Source organism: Trachemys scripta, chromosome 2 (genome assembly GCF_013100865.1).
Source record: "Trachemys scripta elegans isolate TJP31775 chromosome 2, CAS_Tse_1.0, whole genome shotgun sequence".
NCBI lineage: Eukaryota > Metazoa > Chordata > Testudines > Emydidae > Trachemys > Trachemys scripta.
In genome coordinates, this window is record NC_048299.1 from 6,745,881 (window position 1) to 6,765,679 (window position 19,799).

Consider the following 19,799-nt stretch of genomic DNA (forward strand, 5'->3'; position numbering starts at 1 on the left):
AATATAACACTAATAAGAGATTCATCAGATAGAGATCAATCCCCTGACTTTTCTTTATGCTGTTTCTGGAACTTTCCAGGAAAGTTAGCATCTAGAGTTGAAAAGGGACTTTTCCATACAGGCATGAACTTTCAGTTTTGTTTTAGTGAAAATACAAATTGAATAAATGTTCACATATTTTTCAAATGTTTTACCACGTTTGTGAATTACTAGACTAAAGAGGATTAAGCCAGTGGATTAAGCACGTGTCTGAGGGGCAAGAACTCCTGAGCACTAATCTCTGCCCTGCCATTACTTGCCATGTAGCCTTGAGCACATCATTTATCCTCTCTTAATCATAGTTTCTTCACCTCTAAAATGGGGTTAATGATATTTGCATATCCACTTCACCAGAGTGTTGTGAGGGTTAATTAGGTAGCGCTGTGAACAATATGAACCCCATATAAGTACTAACTACTGATTATTATTACCAAAGCTATGTAGGCCAAAATTTCATTGACATGGACACTGCTCCACACCACCCTCGCAGTATAAATAGGCCTCAAAATGGCAGTAGGTTATATTTACGTGCACTTTCAGGCCCCATATATATGACTAGGGAGATATAAAGTGGCCTTCATGTAAATGAGAATTAGGTCCATATGAAAGTTTGAGCAACAGAGGGTCCTGTGGCATCTTTAAGACTAATAGAAGTATTGGGAGCATAAGCTTTCGTGGGTAAGAACCTCACTTCTTCAGATGCAAGTGAGGTTCTTACCCACGAAAGCTTATGCTCCCAATACGTCTGTTAGTCTTAAAGGTGCCACAGGACCCTCTGTTGCTTTTTACAGATTCAGACTAACACGGCTACCCCTCTGATACATAAAAGTTTGAATCTTTCATAGTTATGTTGCTCTTCCAACAGTGTTTGAATTTACAGTAATGGTATGGGCCCACATGCTGCTATGTTATCTCTCTACAGTCCGACTGAAGTAAATCATGTAATCTCAGGGACTTCAAATGCCCAATATGCATATGCCATCACAATTATTAACAGGAGCTCATGTACTGGATGATGCAAGAGGTCTGTCCTGGGGGTATTTGATTTTGTGAAGATTTAAAAAAATCCTATGGATTTGAACCCTATTTGATTTTCACAAGAGAGCAGTCTCTCATCTGTGTACCTGTTTCCCCACTGTTCTTCATTTCAGCCACGCTTCGAGTTCCTGGAGCAGACAGTGATGACGAATCGAAGACGCCATCCCCATCTCCACGCCATGGCAGATCTCGACCTTCATCAATAGTTCAGGAGTCTTCCTCTGAATCTGAGGATGGGGATTCTAGAGGGGAGGTACAGTGCACACATGAATAAACATCACACAAGTGCTTACTAGGAGAAAGGATTAATCATTCTGAATAAACGAATCTAGGGTATTTTAAGGGTTTCCATCTTAAAATGGTGTCAGTGGTTTAAGGTGTATGGTCTAATAAATGGAATACAGGACTAAGAGTATCAATCCACGCTTTCGCACCCAGGGCATGGTCTCAAACAGGTTGCGTAGGTCAACGTTTTCAATGGCTTCTGTTAATTTTGGGGTCTCATGTTTTGGTTGCTCAACTTGAGACACTCCGGGCTTGACTTTCTAAGGTGCTGAGCACTCACAGCTCCAAGTGATGTCAATGGGAACTACAGGAATTCAGCACTTCTGAAAATCAGGGCCTGGGTATCTCAAGTTGGGCCACTCAAGTTAGTGGACATTTTTTTAAAAATTCAGCCTTAACGTTTTTGAATTTCAGTTTTCCATCTGTAAAATGGAGGTAATGCTTCTCTTCAATCCTCCAGGGATGGTGGGGATGAAGTATTTAACACGGGTAAAATGCCTGCTTGCTATTGCTATTATCATAACCTCGCTTTCATGCACACAAATAACTCTCATTTCATGCTTGTAGATTTTTGACATCTACATGGTCACGGCTGACTATGTGCCCGTTGGCGCTGACAGGGAAGTCATCACTCTGAAAGAAGGGCAGTATGTGGAAGTCCTTGATTCTGCTCACCCTCTAAAGTGGCTAGTCAGGACCAAACCCACTAAATCCAGCCCCTCTCGGCAGGGATGGGTGTCTCCGGCTTATCTGGACAAGAAATTAAAGGTGATCCATCTTCCTTGTTTTATTTTTTTTATGGAAACTGTTTCCTTTGCACGGTAGAGCAGTTCCCTGCCTGCTCCGGCTGTCTGAGTTTCCATGAGGGCAATTCTACTCTGAAAAGGGAGTGCAAAGGGGACATTTTTACATACTCATCAGCTCTGCTCCCTATACCTAGCTAGAGTCCTGTCCTCTGACTTCAATGACAACTGTGTGTGTTTGCTGGGTTTTACTGCGATTAGCCCTGGAAACAACACAGTTATGAGGGAGTGAGCTGGAATCTAGTCTGGTGTATCATTAATAGAATTATTTACCAAAATCCAGTCATGTATATTTGTGTTACCCGCCCCACCTCAAAGGTTGTACAGGTGTCACCAAGGGCATAACTGGAAGGAGAGCGGGTCAAAAAAAGTCAGCAAAACTTTCCTCCATCAAAAATGCTGCTTCATCAAAACCAAAATGTTTTGCAGAAACATAACGATTTTGACTAAATTTTCACTGAGAAGGATTCTCAGGTCGAGGGTGGAATTTCTGGTCACAACATGAGTCTCGATAGCCCAGAGAGAGACCCAAATCAGGCAGAGCAGGGACCTGTGCACTGCTCTCCCACATCCCAGGGGAGTGCCCTAACCACTGCGGGTATTAGCTATGCTGGGGTTGCTCCGATGTAACTCATGGGCTTATTTGACCTGCAGAAACCCAGCTGATGGTGAGTAAGACGGAAAGAACCCAGCTTGACAGTCAGATCTCAAGTTGCATTTGCAGAGCTGGCAGTTGGAAAGGCCATATTTTTATTTGTAAATTGAGCGCGTTTGACCGGGAGTCACAGATATAATACACTCGGAGACCTATCATGCCTTGTTACACGGTAGTTTGTCATGGTATAATGGTACTATTAAATTCTCAGCCCTCCTGCATTTGAGCAACAGCGTTCCATTGCCCCCAAAGGAAACATGGGTCTCCCCAGTTTGGGATGTTTTATACAGAGAAACAACACTGCTCCGTATTCCTTCTTCCAAACCAAACCCTTCTTCTTGGAGACAGGCTGCCCTTGCCCATTGCCCCTTCCTGTTTTATCATCTCTGTAAGACAAGTTATCATTCCTAATCATGGTAGATTCCCCTGCGCTTCCCCGTGTTCCCAGCTACGCACTTGTGTAGCCACAGCCCTCTCTTCCGCTTGTATTGGCATATACTTATTAATTTAATGTTGTTTAAAAAATGTGCGTATTTAACTAGTCTCATGAGATGTGCTGTTTGCTTTTTACACCGAATTAAGGCAATAAGAGTCAAGAGTTCTTCAGTCTGAAATAACACATGTGCCCGATTCAATGAAAAGGTTGCATATTTGGGGCTAGAACCCCAAAGTCCATCGATCCAGTTTCTTATATTGGCACCCATCACCATAATCTCTGCTTCCACTATCCCTTTGGCCTTGAAGCACTTTCAGGTTAAGTGACAGAGTGGAGATTCCCACGGAACAAATCCAGTTCAGTTGTCAGTGGGAACCAAACCTGGGACCTTCAGCACCAAAAAGCACAACCCCCCACCACATGAGCTTCAGAGCTAACTCCATCAGCTGTATGTACCAGTCTGCTATTCTTCATGGGCCCAGCTACCAGAAGGCGGGCAAGATGATCCTGGACACTCAGTCATGGACATGTGGATTCATTGTTCTGTAAAAGATCTTCCCTAGCCTTTCTCCTCCCTCCCAGAGCCAGAAGAGGCTCCCAGTGCAAGCCCTGCCCCAAGTAGCACCGTTTGAAACCCTGAGGGTGTTACTGTCTGGCAGTGATCCACAGCTTTGCTACTGGCAGATTATGAACCTTTACAAAAATGGCTTTTTCTGGCTGTGGCCTTGGTTAGGGACAGAAACAAGCTGCATGTGACAGCGCCATGCCTGAAGTTACCCTGCAAACACACTCCAGTTACATGATACAGACATTCCTGCTCTGTTCCTTAGAGAACTGATGTTTCCTGTTTGTCTGTTAGTTGTCACCGGAGTGGGGTGCATCGGAAGCTCCCGAGTTCCCTGGAGACTCTGTTTCAGAAGACGAATATAAAAAGAAACTGAGGTGAGCACTTTTTGATTTGCACTGCTGCCATTAGGGATAGTGCCAGGTGAACAAACAGGGACGCTTGGGTCTGAGGCTTCTCCCAAAGGATCCACACATTCCATTTGCGCCTCCAGGACTGTCTGATGAAAGCCCAATTTCTTTGCTGCTAACCCCAACCCCACCCCCTCTCCCCTCTCCCAGAGTCCAGCTAAGCTCTTGAGGCTTCCAACCTACAGTAGGTTTTAAACATTTGAATTCTAAGTCGCTACTGATTTAGGTTTGAGGAAATACCGTGTGATCTAAACCAGCTTGGGAGCAAGATTTGTTTTCTTGTCCAACCTGCTTGTTCCTTGCATACTGTCATGTGGTTGAGTAGTTAACTGCTAAGGCTCTGCAGTCCCTTCCAGTATAACTAGTTCTGCCCTGCGGGTGCTCTATCTCAGGGCACGTCTTCACTACCCGCTGAATCGGCGGATAGCAATTGATCTCTTGGGGATCGACTTATCGCATCTAGTGAAGACGCGATAAAATCGATCCCCGATGGCTCTTCTATTGACTCCGGAAATCCACCGCGGCAAGAGGCGGAAGCGGAGTCGACGGCGGCACGGCAGCGGTCGACTCGCCACCGTCCTGACAGCCAGGTAAGTTGACCTAAAATACGCCACTTCAGCTACGCTATTCACGTAGCTGAAGTTGCGTATCTTAGGTTGACCTCTCCCCCTGTAATGTAGACCTAGCCTCATAGAACTGGAAGGGACCTTGAAAGGTCATTGAGTCCAGTCCCCTGCCTTCACTAGCAGGACCAAGTACCATCCCTGACAGATTTTTGCCCCAGATCCCTAAATGGCCCCCTCAATGATTGAACTCACCACCCTGGGTTTAGCAGGCCAATGTTCAATATAATACATAAAGGGAGAGCTGAAGGGTAGCATGTAAGGGCCATATGCAGTCTTCCAGCACTGCCAGTGTGGTCCAGCACCGTGCAGCTCTGCAGTAGAAATATTTACCACACCGCAGCATGGGAACTGTGCCGCAGCTCCTCTTCTTGAATCCTCTTGTCACTCAGAGTTAACATGGAGAAAAGCAGCCGCAGCCTCATTCTGGTTATTAGTTACATCCCTAATGCTGTGCACTGACCTATGTAGTCTTCTCTCTGAGGACCTGATCCTATGAGGTGCTGAACACCCTGAGTTCTGCTTAACTTCAGGGCCAGTCGAGGTGCGCAGCGCACTGCAGCTGGGGCCCTGAAGGAACAGAGCCTGCCTCTCTTGGAAATCAGCACGTCAAGAACAATATTTGTAATTGTTCTGCCCTTTGTCTGTTTGTCTTTTCTTTAGCCTCATCATTCAGGAACTGTTGAACTCTGAGGAGGAGTTTGTCAAAGATCTGCAGTTCCTCCAGACCCATCACCTCCAGTACATAGAGAGCTGTCCGGATGTTCCAGAAACTGTTGCCAGTCAGAAATCTACTATCTTCAGAAATGTCAGTGCTATTGCGAGCTTCCATTCCAAGTAGGTATACCCGGACGCATTACAGATAAATTAATATCTTGCAGTGTTAGTGACAAAATTGCTGTGGTTATGAGGCATACCATGGAAAGTGGGAAATGCTCAGATGGAAGGGAGTGGATGAGAATTTTAGGAGACAAGAGCAAGAACACAGGAATGGGAATCGGAAAGTAGTAGTGTTATTACAATCCCAGAATTTTAAAATTCTCTTGTTCTGCTGAGCATTTTTTGCCCTGCCAGGCGAATTTCATTGAATAACTATAAAATTCCTATAAAATACACAGCCCCTTCTCTCAGGGGAGGTGGTTCTTTAAGACTCCAACACTGTATTTAAGGACTGAGATAACCAGTGTAGATCCAATACCTACTTTGAATGACCCAGTTGTATTCACAAGGGGTCAAATTGTGGCACATTGTTGTTTTACAGTCAAAAGGGGGCAAAAAATAATGCTTGTAATGCACTTACGTTCTGGCCATCCTGCAAAAGCTATGCACACTGTCAGCACAGATTTCTTCTTCCAGCAGCCTGAACAATCTGATCACAAGGGGGCATAAAATGTGCAGGCCACAACCCTGGCCTCTAAGCACCATCCCAGAATGCCTCCATATGGCTGAAGATGCTGAGGGCCTGTTGAGTGTGAACTCCATGACTTTACAGGCAGCTGGGAGTTTACACAACTGTTGTGCTCCAAAACAGTCAGGGGAGGAAACGACTGCTCCAGAATCCGTATTGAGACCACCTACTAAATGTTCAACCCCTTGCACAATGTTCCTTTCAAATGTAGCCAAGCTACCTAGCCATCAAACCCAGACACAGCCCCTCTCCATGGAGGAGAGATTTACCTCAAATGCAGTGCTCACAAAACAACTTCCCTTCATCCTGGCCAAATTCTTCTCTTGGTACAGGGAAAGGAGGGGAAATCTTCCCACACCCACTCAGGGAATTCAGGGACATTCAAATTGAAGCACAGGTTCCAACTCCCTGCTCCAGTCTGAGCCCCTGAGAACTTCTCTTCCTTTGTCTCCCAGCATTCCTTAAATTCAAGCCGGCCAGTAGGGTCTTCTGCCTAAATTTCAGGTCTGATGAGGTACTTGCCCAGTGGCATTTAAAGTTTTACCTCTGGGTACGATTGCAGCTCTGATAACACAGATCACTTCATCAAGCTGGATTAAACTGGGATCATGTGTATTTAGGAGTAGAGCTCTGGTGAGGTACTTGCCTCGTCTGTGTTCTATTTTCTCTGTGCCAGCTTCTCCTCAGATGTCCCTCTTTCTCCACCTCCACAGTTCCTTCTTCCCCGAGCTGCAGAAATGTGACACTGATGACGACGTGGCTATGTGCTTCATTAAGAACGAGGAGGACTTTGATAAGTACATCCAGTACCTGGTGGGGCGGATACAGGCCGAGTCTGTCATTCTCAGCAAAGCCATTCAGGAGTTCTACAAGGTAGCATATTAACCAAAGTACATGCCACACAATGGGAATTATAACCCCACTGCTTTATGAAATGCAAAGCCCAATGGGGGGTCATACCACTGATTATCTAGAGATTCCATTTGGAATTGCATATATAATATTATAACCAGATTATTAGATAGGTAGGAAATTATTACAGAACAGGGTTTAGTAATCTTCACAGTGGGATGAAGCGCTCATTAATGGCAGCAAAATTCAGGGTGCTATTACTGTAAGGAGCCAGAGCCACATACATACGTATTGTCAAGGAGGATCAAACCTAGGACCTTTCATTTGAAAACGCACCCGCTCCTTTAGATCTTACTCATGATCAGCCTGTTTCTGTCTGAGGCCAGCCAGTACTGGGAGTCTGGATCAATATCTAACCAGATCAGCAATAACATCACCGGCTCATTCACCTGCACGTCCACCAATGTTATATATGCCATCATGTGCCAGCTATGCCCCTCTGCTATGTACATTGGCCAAACTGGACAAGTCACTACGCAAGAGGATAAATGGACACAAGTCAGATATCAGGAATGGCAATATACAAAAACCTGTAGGGGAACACTTCAACCTCCCTGGCCACACAATAGCAGATGTAAAGGTAGCCATCTTACAGCAAAAAAAACGTCAGGACCAGACTCCAAAGAGAAACTGCTGAGCTCCAGTTCATTTGCAAATTTGACACCATCAGATCAGGATTAAACAAAGACTGTGAATGGCTAGCCAACTACAGAAGCAGTTTCTCCTCCCTTGGCGTTCACATCTCAACTGCTAGCAGAGCACCTCACCCTCCCTGATTGAACTAACCTCGTTATCTCCACACTGATTTATACCTGCCCCTGGAAATTTCCATTACTTGCATCTGATGAAGTGGGCATTCACCCATGAAAGCTTATGCTCCAATACATCTGTTAGTCTTAAAGGTGCCACAGGATCCTCTGTTGCTTTTTACAGATTCAGACTAACGTGGCTACCCCTCTGATACTTGACACAGACTTTGCAATAATAATTAACAGAATCTGATGAGAGCTATGGTGCCTTTAAGACATACACTGTATGTGAGCTCAAGGATACAATGTTAGCCAGATGTCTACAGTTAGCGAGAAAAGTGCTGCTCCTTCCCATCATATTGTGCAATTTTCTAAGCAGCATGTTGTATTTTATTATTAATTATAGCATCAACAGTGTTCTGGGTGCCTTACAGGCAAGCAAGAAGACAAAGTCACTGCCCCCAAGCAGCTTACCAAGTAGACAACCAACAGGGAAGGGATGCAACAAGAAAGCAAAGTGATAGAGTGGTGAGGCTGCACAGTTTTGGAGGGGATAAAGGATGGTGGGATTTACTCTTTCTTCTTACGCTCAGACTTACTTGCTGGGAAGACTAAGGTATATAGGTCAGTGTTGTGTGATCTTGTCATTTTGGGCCATTTTTGGCATCGCATTCTTTATAGTTGTATATTTCCCCCCAGAAATATACAGAGGAAACGTTAGCCAGTGAGGACCCTTCGCAGCCACCTATACCTCCACTGCAGCATTATTTAGAGAGACCCATACACAGGATCCAGCAGTATCAAATTATAATCAAGGTAAGGAGCCTCCAATATATAGTCTTACCACTCGTAGTGTGATGGGTTTGCCTTCCATTTTGGAGACCCTTTGGAGAAGATGGAGCTGATCAGTTACATTGGCTTCACACCAGTGTTACTCCATTGGAATTACTCTTGAGCAAGAGAGACGAGAATCAGGGTCAAGGTTTGTGCACATTGAATATTTTTCTAAACTTAAATCATTTGAGAGGTTCACAAAGTCTCAGGCACCACACGGTTTGCCCAGCTTTAGCTGAATACTCTAAACATGGTTACATCCGTGAAGAATATAAATTCTTGTACACATGTGGCAACCTATCTGTTATAAAAGCAACTCGTTTTCAATGCACACGTCATTGACTTGTCAACAGAGGCAACTTCCCTCCCTGTTTTTGCAGGTGGAATTCAAGGTAAGACAAGGCAAAAACGTAAGAGCTATCTTCCCACCTACTGCAAATCTTTGCTGTTTCAAGAGCTGAGCTCAAAACAAATAATTTCTGAAGGTTCTGAAACATTTCACTATCTGAGAATTTATTTATATACATATATATAAATGTATACATACACACACACAAACACTCATAATATTTGTTGTAATGTTTATTATATTCTACATAAAACTGGGCATGTTTAGTCTTAAGAAAAGCAGACTGAAAGGGGACCTGATAACAGACTTCAAATATGTTAAGGGCTGTTCTAAAAAGGATGGTGAAGATAGGACGAGAGGTAATGGGCTTAATCTGAAGCAAGGGAAAACTTTCTAACTATAAGGATAGCTAATCTCTGGAATAGGTTATGACAGGTTGTGGAATTGCTGTCATTGGAAGTTTTTAAGAACAGGTTTGGCAAACACCTGTGATGGATCATCTAGGTTTGCTTGGTCCTACCTCAACCTGGGGGGAAGAACTAGATGATCTCCTGAGGTCCCTTCCAGCCCTACATTTCTAAGATTCCATGATTCTATATTTGTGCTCCTTCTATGCTTCCATGTTCCAGCCAGGATCCAGAATACCCCTTCTTGTCAAAATACCGCTTCTTGTTGTATTTTCAGTCGGAGTAGAAGGAAATAATATCAGGAGCCCCCAAAATTGCTAAATTTTTACAAATACAGATTTTACAAATTTAAGAGATTTAAATAGTTTGGAGAAGATTTAAACAAGCTTCTGAATGATGCACACTTGTCTGGCCCTGCACACCAACATTTTTGAAGGTTCTCCTGATGCTTGTTCGGAGCCCCTGTACAAACACTACCTGAAAATGAAAGAGAAGAACAAATGTAATATTTACATTCATTTTGGCAGAAAAGTGTAGGTTGACGTTGGCAGCAATTTGCTGCATATCCTTCCCTTCTTACTTTCATTGCATTGACGGTTGTGTTTTAGCACCATCCCTTGACTCATTGTGGTGCCTTGATACTGTTGTGATAATTACATTAGAAATACGCTGATAAGTATGTGGATCTCTTCACTGTTCAGTTTTCAGTCAGTCAGACAAGTATGGGCTTCACTTCAGCCTTGTCTCCACTCAGTAATAACTGTTTGAAGGGCAGTGTGGTGTGGTTAGTCAAAGAGGCCATGCATGTGGACTGGAAAGAAGCTGTCCAACAAGTGGTGAAAAAGTGGGGCAAAGGTGGCCCCGAACGGAGAGCTGGATTACAGACTCCCACAGAGTGATGTCTGGACTGCATGAGGATACCAGTAGAATGCAGACTCTTGGAAACGTCCAGTAACAGCTGCTTTGTTCACTTGTAGGAATTAATCCGAAATAAAGCAAGAAATAGCCAAAACTGTGCGCTGCTGGAGCAGGCTTATGCCATTGTGTCCGCGCTCACCCAGCGTGCAGAAAACAACCTCCATATCTCGCTCATTGAGAACTATCCAGGGACTCTGGAAATTCTAGGAGAACCCATTCGACAGGTAATTAGAAACTCTGAATGAGGACAATTAGTGCTCAATGCTCTTCCTGCCTTTGATCAGCCTTAAGTGGTCCATATTCTTTAGTGGCTTCTATACAAATTGTCATTTGAAACAGAAAATCAGCTTAACACCCATCAAAGTGATTATCATTAATTCTGTGTTGTTGCTTGTAATAAATTGCAGAACGTGACAGAGATGGACCTTCTGGATTGACTAAGTTTGGGAGCTGCTGAGCATAGAAAGTTAGTCCCTTCCCCATGGGTAATATAGGTGTTTATCTTCACAACTCACCTTCCAAACAGCAGGAAATCCTGTTTGGGGCATGTTTAATGGCTCATTTCATGCACCCTTGTGCTGATTAAGGTGTCCACAGTATATGTTGTCAAAAATATATGGACCAAATCCTGTTCTCGTTGAAGTTGATGAGACTTTTCCAATTACACCTATGGAACTAGAATTTGGCCTTACGTTTTCGTTGCATATGTTTCCCCAAGTAATAGACTTTTGTTTTTAAAGCTCAGTTTTAAAATGCATATCCATTCAAGTCAACATGGATAACATTGTATGTGCTCTATATGAAATCATGAGATTTGTTTCTCAATATCTTAGCCCTCACAATCCATATAACTTCAGAAGATCTTTCTGTCTCTCTACCTGTCTCTTTAGAAATGGATGGATGGATTTCAAGATACCACACAGGACATAATTTGAAATTATATTTAATTTTTTAGTAGCTTTAGCCCTGGTGAAAGTTGCCTGGCTGGCAATCCTGGAGAGTTATGTCCCATATTTATCAGTAGGCAAAAGAGTAATTTAAAAGATAATGTTGGAACTAAAACTGTGTACGCAGATTAGGAGTAGTGTCATTCTGAATGCATCACATGTAATGGTGACAATCATCTGCTATGTTGCAATAAAAGCCAAGGTGGATGGGATGGAGGATGGAACACAGAACAATGGCTGTTCAGTAGCTGGGAAGTGATAGAGAGATGCCATGAAAGTAGTTCAGCAATCATTTCTACTTATTATTTCCTGCTTTCTTTTCCAGGGTCACTTCATAGTGTGGGAAGGAGCTCCGGGAGCCAGAATTGCATGGAAAGGTCACAACCGACATGTCTTCCTCTTCAAGAATTATATCCTGATCTGCAAACCCAAGCGAGACACCAAGACAGACACCTACAGCTACATCTTCAAGAACATGATGAAGGTCTAACCCTTACTTTTACCTCCCCACCAGTACAATTGCTTTTTTTTTTCAGTCTGCTTCTCTCTCTCCTGATATGCAGCTGCTGGTCATCAGAAAACATGACATTTCACTGATTCTTTCAAATGGTTCTTTTGTTTCCAAAATTCCCTACAACACAGATAGAACCTGCAATACATTTGTTAGCTCTCCGAGTCAGGTAGAATATATGTCATAAACCACCAGACAGCGAAAGAACAGAATTTCATTGCGCATTAGTCAGGATACATATAGGAAGTTATGTTCACCCCAGCAGGAAGCCCATTGAAGCCAATGAAATTAGCCAGGTGGTGAATTTGGACCAAGGTGGTTTCAAGACAGTAAATTGGAATAGTTTCCATTTCAGTCTAATGCTGTATTTCCAATAATTGCCCTCTGCCAACAAAAGAATTGGGCAGGCCCATCTGAAGTCATTTTCCCCATAGTATAAGAATATCACATAAGAACATAAAAGCTGCCATGCTGGGTCAGACCAATGGTCCTCATAGCTCAGTGTCCTGTCTCTGACAGTAGCCAGTACCAGAGCTCCAGGGAGAGTTTACAGAACAGGGAAATTCTGGAGGGATCCGCTCCTGTCTTCCACTTCTGGCTTTTACCAGTCAGAGGTTGAGGATCACCTTGAGCATGGGGTTGTATCCCTGACCATCCTGGCTAATAGCCATTGGTGGACTTATTCTCCATGAATGTATTTAGTTATTTTTTGAACCCAGTTATACTTTTGTCCATCACAACATCCCATGGCAATAAATTCCACAAGTTAATTGTGTGTATAATTATAAGAAATTCAGATTGGATTTTCAGATTTAAATGCTCAACTCCTACTAAACGTCAATGGGTGGTGGGTGGTCTAACTCCCTTAGGCCCCTTTGAAAAGCCCCATCTCATTCTTATGTGACAATCACATGCACAGTCTGTGTTTCCTAACTGGATTGTCTTGCTCTCCGTATAGTACCTGCTGTGCAGTTTCTCTTCATGTTGCTCCTGCCTGTGTTGTTTCTCACAATGTATCGTCCTCTGTCATTAAGATCTCAGCATTGTTTTTCTGTTGATGCTGGCTTGTAGATCATGTGGAATATTCTTTTAACATAAAGTAGTTATTTTTCCTGGAGATAATAATTCACAGGTGTCAGACTTTAAGCTGCCTGTTTGCTATATTCCATTAGGTAGATCGCACAAAGCACTCCATAGTGGGCCAAATTCTCATTTACGCATAGGCCACTTTGCACGGCTCAGGCAGTGAAAAGGGACCGTCAAGGGGGTGTAAATTATGTTTACACTCACTTTAATGCCCTTTTGGTATAAATGAGAAGCAGGCCCAGTGTGTTCTAGGCAACAACTCTGCATTGGCAATGGGGGATTAGATGGCACCTAATAAAATTTATCCCACTTACATTTTTATGGAGGTGGTTCTGACCAGGGCCGCCCAGAGGGGGGGGCAAGTGGGGCAATTTGCCCCGGGCCCCGCAGGGACCCCCACGAGAGTTTTTTGGGGCCCCTGGAGTGGGGTCCTTTACTCGCTCCAGGGGCCCCGGAAAACTCTCGCGGGGCCCCCGGAGCTTCTTCCGCTCCGGGTCTTCGGCGGCAATTCACAGCGGGGGCTCCTTCCGCCCCGGGACCCACCGCTGAAGTGCCCTGAAGACCCGCGGTGGGGGCTCCTTCCGCCCCGGGACCCGCTGCCAAAGTGCTGGGTCTTCGGCGGCAATTTGGCGGCGGGGGCCCCCCACCGCCGAAGACCCCAGACCCCCTGAATCCTCTGGGCGGCCCTGGTTCTGACTCAGAAAGATTAGATCTAGATCTGAACTCACCTAAATGTTGGGGCTTTCTTGGGAGCCAGGGTGTTGGTTCAGACTCATGTCTAATTTCTGTCATGCGACTGAAGACATTTCATTGACTTTCTTACTGTCCTCCCTGTCACCCAGCTATCCCACATAGATGTGAACGACCTGGTGGAAGGAGATGACCGGGCATTTGAGATCTGGCATGAGCGAGAAGACTCTGTCCGCAAGTACCTACTTCAAGCTCGTACGGTCATCATCAAGAACTCCTGGGTGAAGGAAATCTGTGGTATACAGCAACGTATCAGCCTGCCTGTGTGGAGTGAGTATAGTCAGGAAGATTGATTGAACCTCTGCTAAAACTGATGTCTCTCCAGTTCAGAAGTGCAAGTGATGAATGGCTTTGCTGGTAAGATTAGCTCTGCAAGGAGGAGAGAGCCATCACAGCCAGCGTTATACCTCTGAAGCTTTACTACAGGCTGCCCTTATTATGTCAGGGTCTACACGATAGCCTCCCTCCCGCCGATGCAAGTGCCGTACTACACCGACATCATAACTTCACCTTCATGAGAGGTGTAAGTCTTAGGTTGGTGTAGTTATGGCGACACGGTGTCTGTGTAGACAATGTCCCTGTCATCGGCTGTTGACTGTCATGTCAATTTCACAGCAGGACCTGGGAAATTCACAAAAAAGCCGGGCAACTAGGGCCCCGCTGCCCCCAGCTCACTTGCAGAGCTGGGCAGCTGGACCCCACTCCTGGCTGGGAGCCAGGGTGAGAAGCCCAGGCAGCTGGACCCTGCTCCCAGCTGGGAGCTGGGGCAAGAAGCCCCGGTGGCTTCTCCCCACCCAGCTTCCAGCTGGGAGCCAGGCAGCCTTGTCAATGGCAGGGCTCCCTGAGCTGTGAAATTGATGTGCTGCCCAGCTCCTGGCTGGGAGCAGGGGGAGAGGGGAGGGTGAGAAGCCAGGACAGCTGGACCCCTCTCCCCGGGGGTGAGAAGCCCAGGGCAGCTTCCCCCAGCTTCCCACTGGGAACAGGGAGCGGAGGGGTGGGGGATAGCCCTCCGGGAGCCTGTGGGGGGCTGCCTGGCTCCCGGCAGGGAACTGCCAGCAGAGCTGAGAGACCGGGCTGTCAGCTCCCCACTCTGCCCCTCTTAGGTTGGTGGACGGGCTCCTGGTGAGGACGCGCATCACTGACCCAAGGAGGGTAGTTTGAACATAATAATTCACAGAGGTCAGACTTTAAGCTGCCTGTTTGCTATGTACAATTAGGTAGATCGCACAAAGCACTCCATAGTGGGCCGAATTCTCATTTACACATAGGCCACTTTGCACTGCTCAGGTAGTGTAAAGGGGCCTACAACGGGGTGTAAATTACATCTACACTCACTTTAATGCCCTTTTGGTGTAAATGAGAAGCAGGCCCAGTGTGTTCTAGGCAACAACTCTGCATTGGCAATGGAGGATTAGATGATACCTAATAATAGAACAGTAAGTCTGTAGGCTGTAATTCAACCTAATATGAGACCTCAGACTTATTTTTCTAGTGTAGACATACCGTAAGTTTAAGAGTTTCAGTTCAGTCCTTGCCCATAATAACCAAATGTCATAAATAATTTGTTAATTTGTGTTAAAATTCTATGATTGTAACATATCAGCTGAACTACCTGCTTACTTTTCAGAGGTTTGTCACCCTCATTATGCAAGACGCTGGCTGATGAATTAAGGAAAGCTGGTTGTACCTGTACTATATGATAGAAAACTTCATTCTAATAGTGGGAGAATCTGCTCAACATCTTACACGACTATACACAAATGCAAGAAGTATGGAGAATAAACAGTAAAAACTGGAAATATTAGTTCAGAAGCTAAATTATGACTTAATTGGCATCATAGAGACTTGGTGGGTTAAATCTCAATACGGGAAGATTGGTACAGAGGGGTATAGCTTGTTCAGGAAGGACAGGCAGGGTAAAAAAGGGAGGAGCTATTGTGTTATACATCAAGAATATTATACGCCCTTGTTCTGAGGTCCAGAAGGAGGTGAGAGGCAGACCAGTTGAAAGTCTCTGGGTGAAGATAAAAGGGGAGACTACCATATCAGGAGGAGTAGGCGAATGAGACATTTCTAGAACAAATAACGAATAGCCAAAATATAAGACCTAATAGTAATGCGGTACTGACATCTGGAAAAACAATATGACAAATGACTAAATGTCCAGTAAACTCCTGGAGTGTCTTAGGGGCAGCTTTTAGTTTCAGAAAGTGGGGGAAATAACCAGGAGGACAGCCAATGTAGAGCTCATTCTGACTGACAGGGAGGAATTGATTGCAAATCTGATAGTTGAGGCCAACATGGGGAAAGTGATCAAGAAATGATAGATTTCATCATTCCAAGGAAAGGGAGGCATGAGAGCAGCAGAATAAGGACAATGGACTTTAAACAATAGACTGTAACAAACTCAGAGAACTTGTAGGGCAGGTCCTATGGGAAGAAAATCTAAGCGAACAAGGAGTTCAGGAGAGCTGGCTGTTTCTCAAAGAGACCATATCAAAGGCTCAACAGCAAATTATCCCAATGCAAAGGAAAGGTAGGAAAAATAGTAATAGGCCAATATGGCTCTTTAATGATCTGGAAATCAAAAAGGAAGCCTACAAAAAGTAGAAACATGGACAAATTGCTAAGGAGGAGTACAAAAGAATAGCACAAGCATGTAGAGACAAAATTCAGAAAGGCTAAGGCACAAAATTAGTTACACCTAGCAAGGGACATAAAGGACAATAAGAAGAGATTCTGTAAATACATTAGGCGCAAGAGAAAGATGAAGGACAATTTAGGTCCTCTTCTTAGTGGGGAAGGAGAGCAAATAATGGATGACGTCAAGAAGGCTGAGGCATTTAACACGTATTTTGCTTCGGTCTTCACTAAAAAGGTAAATTGTATCGAAATACTTAATACAATAAAAACCAGGGTGAAAGAATACAAGTGAAAATAAGGAAAGAAAGAGTAAAGAATATTTAGATAAGTTAGATGTATCCAGCTCAGCAGAGCAAAATGAAATGCACCCTAGGGTATGTAAAGAACCAGCTGAAGCAACCTCAGAACCATTGGAAATTATCTTTTGAGAACTCATGGAAGATGAGTGAGGTCCCAGGTGACTGAAGAAGGGCGAACCTAGTACCTATCTTTAAAAAGGGGAACAAAAAGGACCTGGGGAATTATAGAGCAGTCAGCCTAACTTTGATACCTGGAAAGATATTGGAACAAATTATTAAATAATCAATTTGAAAGCACTTAGAGGATAACAGGGTAATAAGTCATAGCCAACATGGATTTGTGAAGATCATATCCTGCCAAACCAACCTAATTTTCTTCCTTGGCGGGGTTACTGGCCTAGGAGATGGGGGGAAGCTGTGGACGTGATATATCTTGATTTTAGTAAGGCTTTTGACACATTCCCACATGACATTCTCCGAAGTAAAGAAAGGATGAAACTATTATGAAATGGGTGCAGAGCTGGTTGAAAAAACATATGCAAAGAGTAGTTATCAATGATTTGCTGTCAAACTGGGAGGATATATCTAGTGGGTGCCGCAGGGGTCAGTCCTGGGTCCAGTGCTATTCAGTATTTTCATTAATGACTTGATAATGGAGTGAAGAGTATGCTTATCAAATTTGCACATAACACCACATTGGAAGGGGTTGCTAGCACGTTGGAGGACAGGATTAGAATTCAACATGACCTTGACAAATTGGAGAATTAGTTTGAAATCACCAAGATAAAATTCAAAAAAGAAAAGATTTGAGGGGGTAACCTGATAACAGTCTTCAAATATGTTAAGGAATGTTATAAAGAGGACAGTGACCAGTTGTTCTGTATGCCCACTGAAAGTAGGACAAGTCAAAGGGGTTTGATCTGCAACAAATAAGATTTATGTTAGATATTAGGAAACTCTTTCTAACTCTAGGGGTAGTTAAGCTCTGGAATAGGCTTCCAGGGGAGTTTGTGGAATCTCTGTCACCTGAGGTTTCCAAGAGCAGGTTAGACACACACATGTCAGGGATGGTCTAGGTGTACTTGGTCTTACCTCACGACGGGGGGGGTGGGGGTGGGGAGGGTGAGGTGGTGGGCTAGATGACCCCTTGAGGTCCCTTCCAGACCTATATTTCTATGATTCTCCAGCACAGTTTAACAGTCCCATAGAAATCAAGAGAACTTTTATGCTGGGTGGGGGAACACAGCTGCTAAAACCTCTATAACAAAGACTAAAAGTTAGCAATAGAAATATATCTGGGACACTTGATCCCAACCAGCCCCTGCTGTTGATTTCAAAGGGGTTATAGGCAGTTCACCAAGAACAAAATTTGGTGAAAAGGGCCCAAACATGCACCATTCAAATCTGTGGGTATTTTGATAATGATGTCAATGGGAACAGAATCAGAACCTGTTCCAAAGCCTATTGATGTCAATGGAAAGACTCCCTTTGATTTCAGTGGGCTTTGAATTAGATCCCAAATGCCCAGATTGCATTCACAGGTGCAAAGAGGTAGTTGCATGCAACGGGCTTATAGCATATTCAGTAAACTACTGAATGTGCACCTACCCTTGCATATATTACAGATAGAGCCTAAGAAAATTTGGCTTCTATTTCTACTACATTTGCACCGAAAACAAGGCTGTGTATTTTAACTTTTACCAATAACCTGTTCTTATAAAGTGAGACTTCCAAATTATTTTTATACAACTTCTTGATATACATAAAGGTCAAAACTTAAAGTGTTTTAACAGTACTCAGTGCAGAATAAACTAGTGTGGAAAGAAGCAGGAATACATTTTGGGTGCTCAGCATTTTCTGAAAAACAGGATCCTTTAAGGTGTCTCACATCGGGCAGCCAAAAATGGAAGTGCCCAGAACCACTAGTCAGTTTTGAAAATCTTGGCCTAAGAAACTGCCAAGGCTATAGAGTGAGTCAGAACGAGGGATAAAACTCAGCATTCCTGTCCCCCAGGTCTAAAATCACTAGCCAACACATGGTGAGCTCTGTTTATCCACAAACAATTTGTAACACCATGAAGTCATTAGAACCTGTTGGTTAATAAACTTTCCATTTCAGGTATCCCATGTTGAAACTTTAAGGTTTGCAAAACTCAGCCGTCCTGTGTGTCCTTTTTCTTCATTGCATTAGTCATTCTTTGGACAGAACCACTAAAAATGCCTAATAAATCTCTTTTCTTTCAGTTCCTCCGAATTTTGAGGAAGAACTGGCTGACTGTACAGCCGAGCTGGGCGAAACTGTCAAATTGGCTTGCAAAGTAACAGGAGCTCCTAAACCAGCAGTTGCTTGGTATAAAGGTATCGTCAGCATCGTGTTGTCATGAGATAAATACTCCTAGTTTACACAGCACTCACGCTGCTCCATATCAACTTCTTGGTAGCTGATCATTTAACTGAATCACATGTTTTCCCAGCAACATTATAATTACAGGTTTCAGAGGGGTTGCCATGTTAGTCTGTATCAGCAAAAACAACAAGGAGTCCTTGTGGCACCTTAGGCCTGGTCCACACTAACCCCCCACTTCGAACTAAGGTACGCAAATTCAGCTACGTTAATCACGTAGCTGAATTCGAAGTACCTTAGTTCAAACTTACTGCGGATCCAGATGCGGCAGGCAGGCTCCCCCGTCGATGCCGCGTACTCCTCTCGCCGAGCTGGAGTACCGGCGTCGACGGCGAACACTTCTGGGATCGATTTATCACGTCTAGACAAGACGCGATAAATCGATCCCAGAAGATCGATTGCTTACCGCCGGACCTGGAGGTAAGTGTAGACCTACCCTTAGAGACTAACAAATTTATTTGGGCATAAGCTTTCGTGGGCTAAAACCCACTTCATCAGATGCATGGAGTGGAAAATACAGAGGCAGGTATAAATACACAGCTCATGAAAAGATGGGAGTGGGGGGGTCAGTGCTAACGAGCCAATTCAATTAAGGTGGAAGTGGGCTATTCTCAACAGTTGACAAGAAGGGATGAATACCAAGGGAGAAAAAATCACTTTTGTAGTGCTAATGAGGCCAATGTAATCAAGGTGGCCCATTTCAAACAGCTGACAAGAAGGTGTGAGTA

General features: G+C 44.1%; 1 protein-coding gene across 20 annotated transcripts in view; it reads left to right on the forward strand.

The window, feature by feature from the left end:
- OBSCN (obscurin, cytoskeletal calmodulin and titin-interacting RhoGEF) overlaps positions 1-19,799 on the forward strand; it is a 296,265-nt gene that overhangs the window by 207,622 nt on the left and 68,844 nt on the right. For all 20 annotated transcript variants that reach the window (XM_034759817.1, XM_034759797.1, XM_034759802.1 and 17 more), the window contains 10 exons: positions 1,191-1,330; positions 1,930-2,130; positions 4,116-4,198; positions 5,518-5,691; positions 6,976-7,135; positions 8,623-8,739; positions 10,491-10,655; positions 11,704-11,862; positions 13,818-13,995; positions 18,912-19,025. In XM_034759817.1, the coding sequence (XP_034615708.1) occupies positions 1,191-1,330; positions 1,930-2,130; positions 4,116-4,198; positions 5,518-5,691; positions 6,976-7,135; positions 8,623-8,739; positions 10,491-10,655; positions 11,704-11,862; positions 13,818-13,995; positions 18,912-19,025 (1,491 nt within the window). The remainder of the gene's footprint in view (positions 1-1,190; positions 1,331-1,929; positions 2,131-4,115; positions 4,199-5,517; positions 5,692-6,975; positions 7,136-8,622; positions 8,740-10,490; positions 10,656-11,703; positions 11,863-13,817; positions 13,996-18,911; positions 19,026-19,799) is intronic.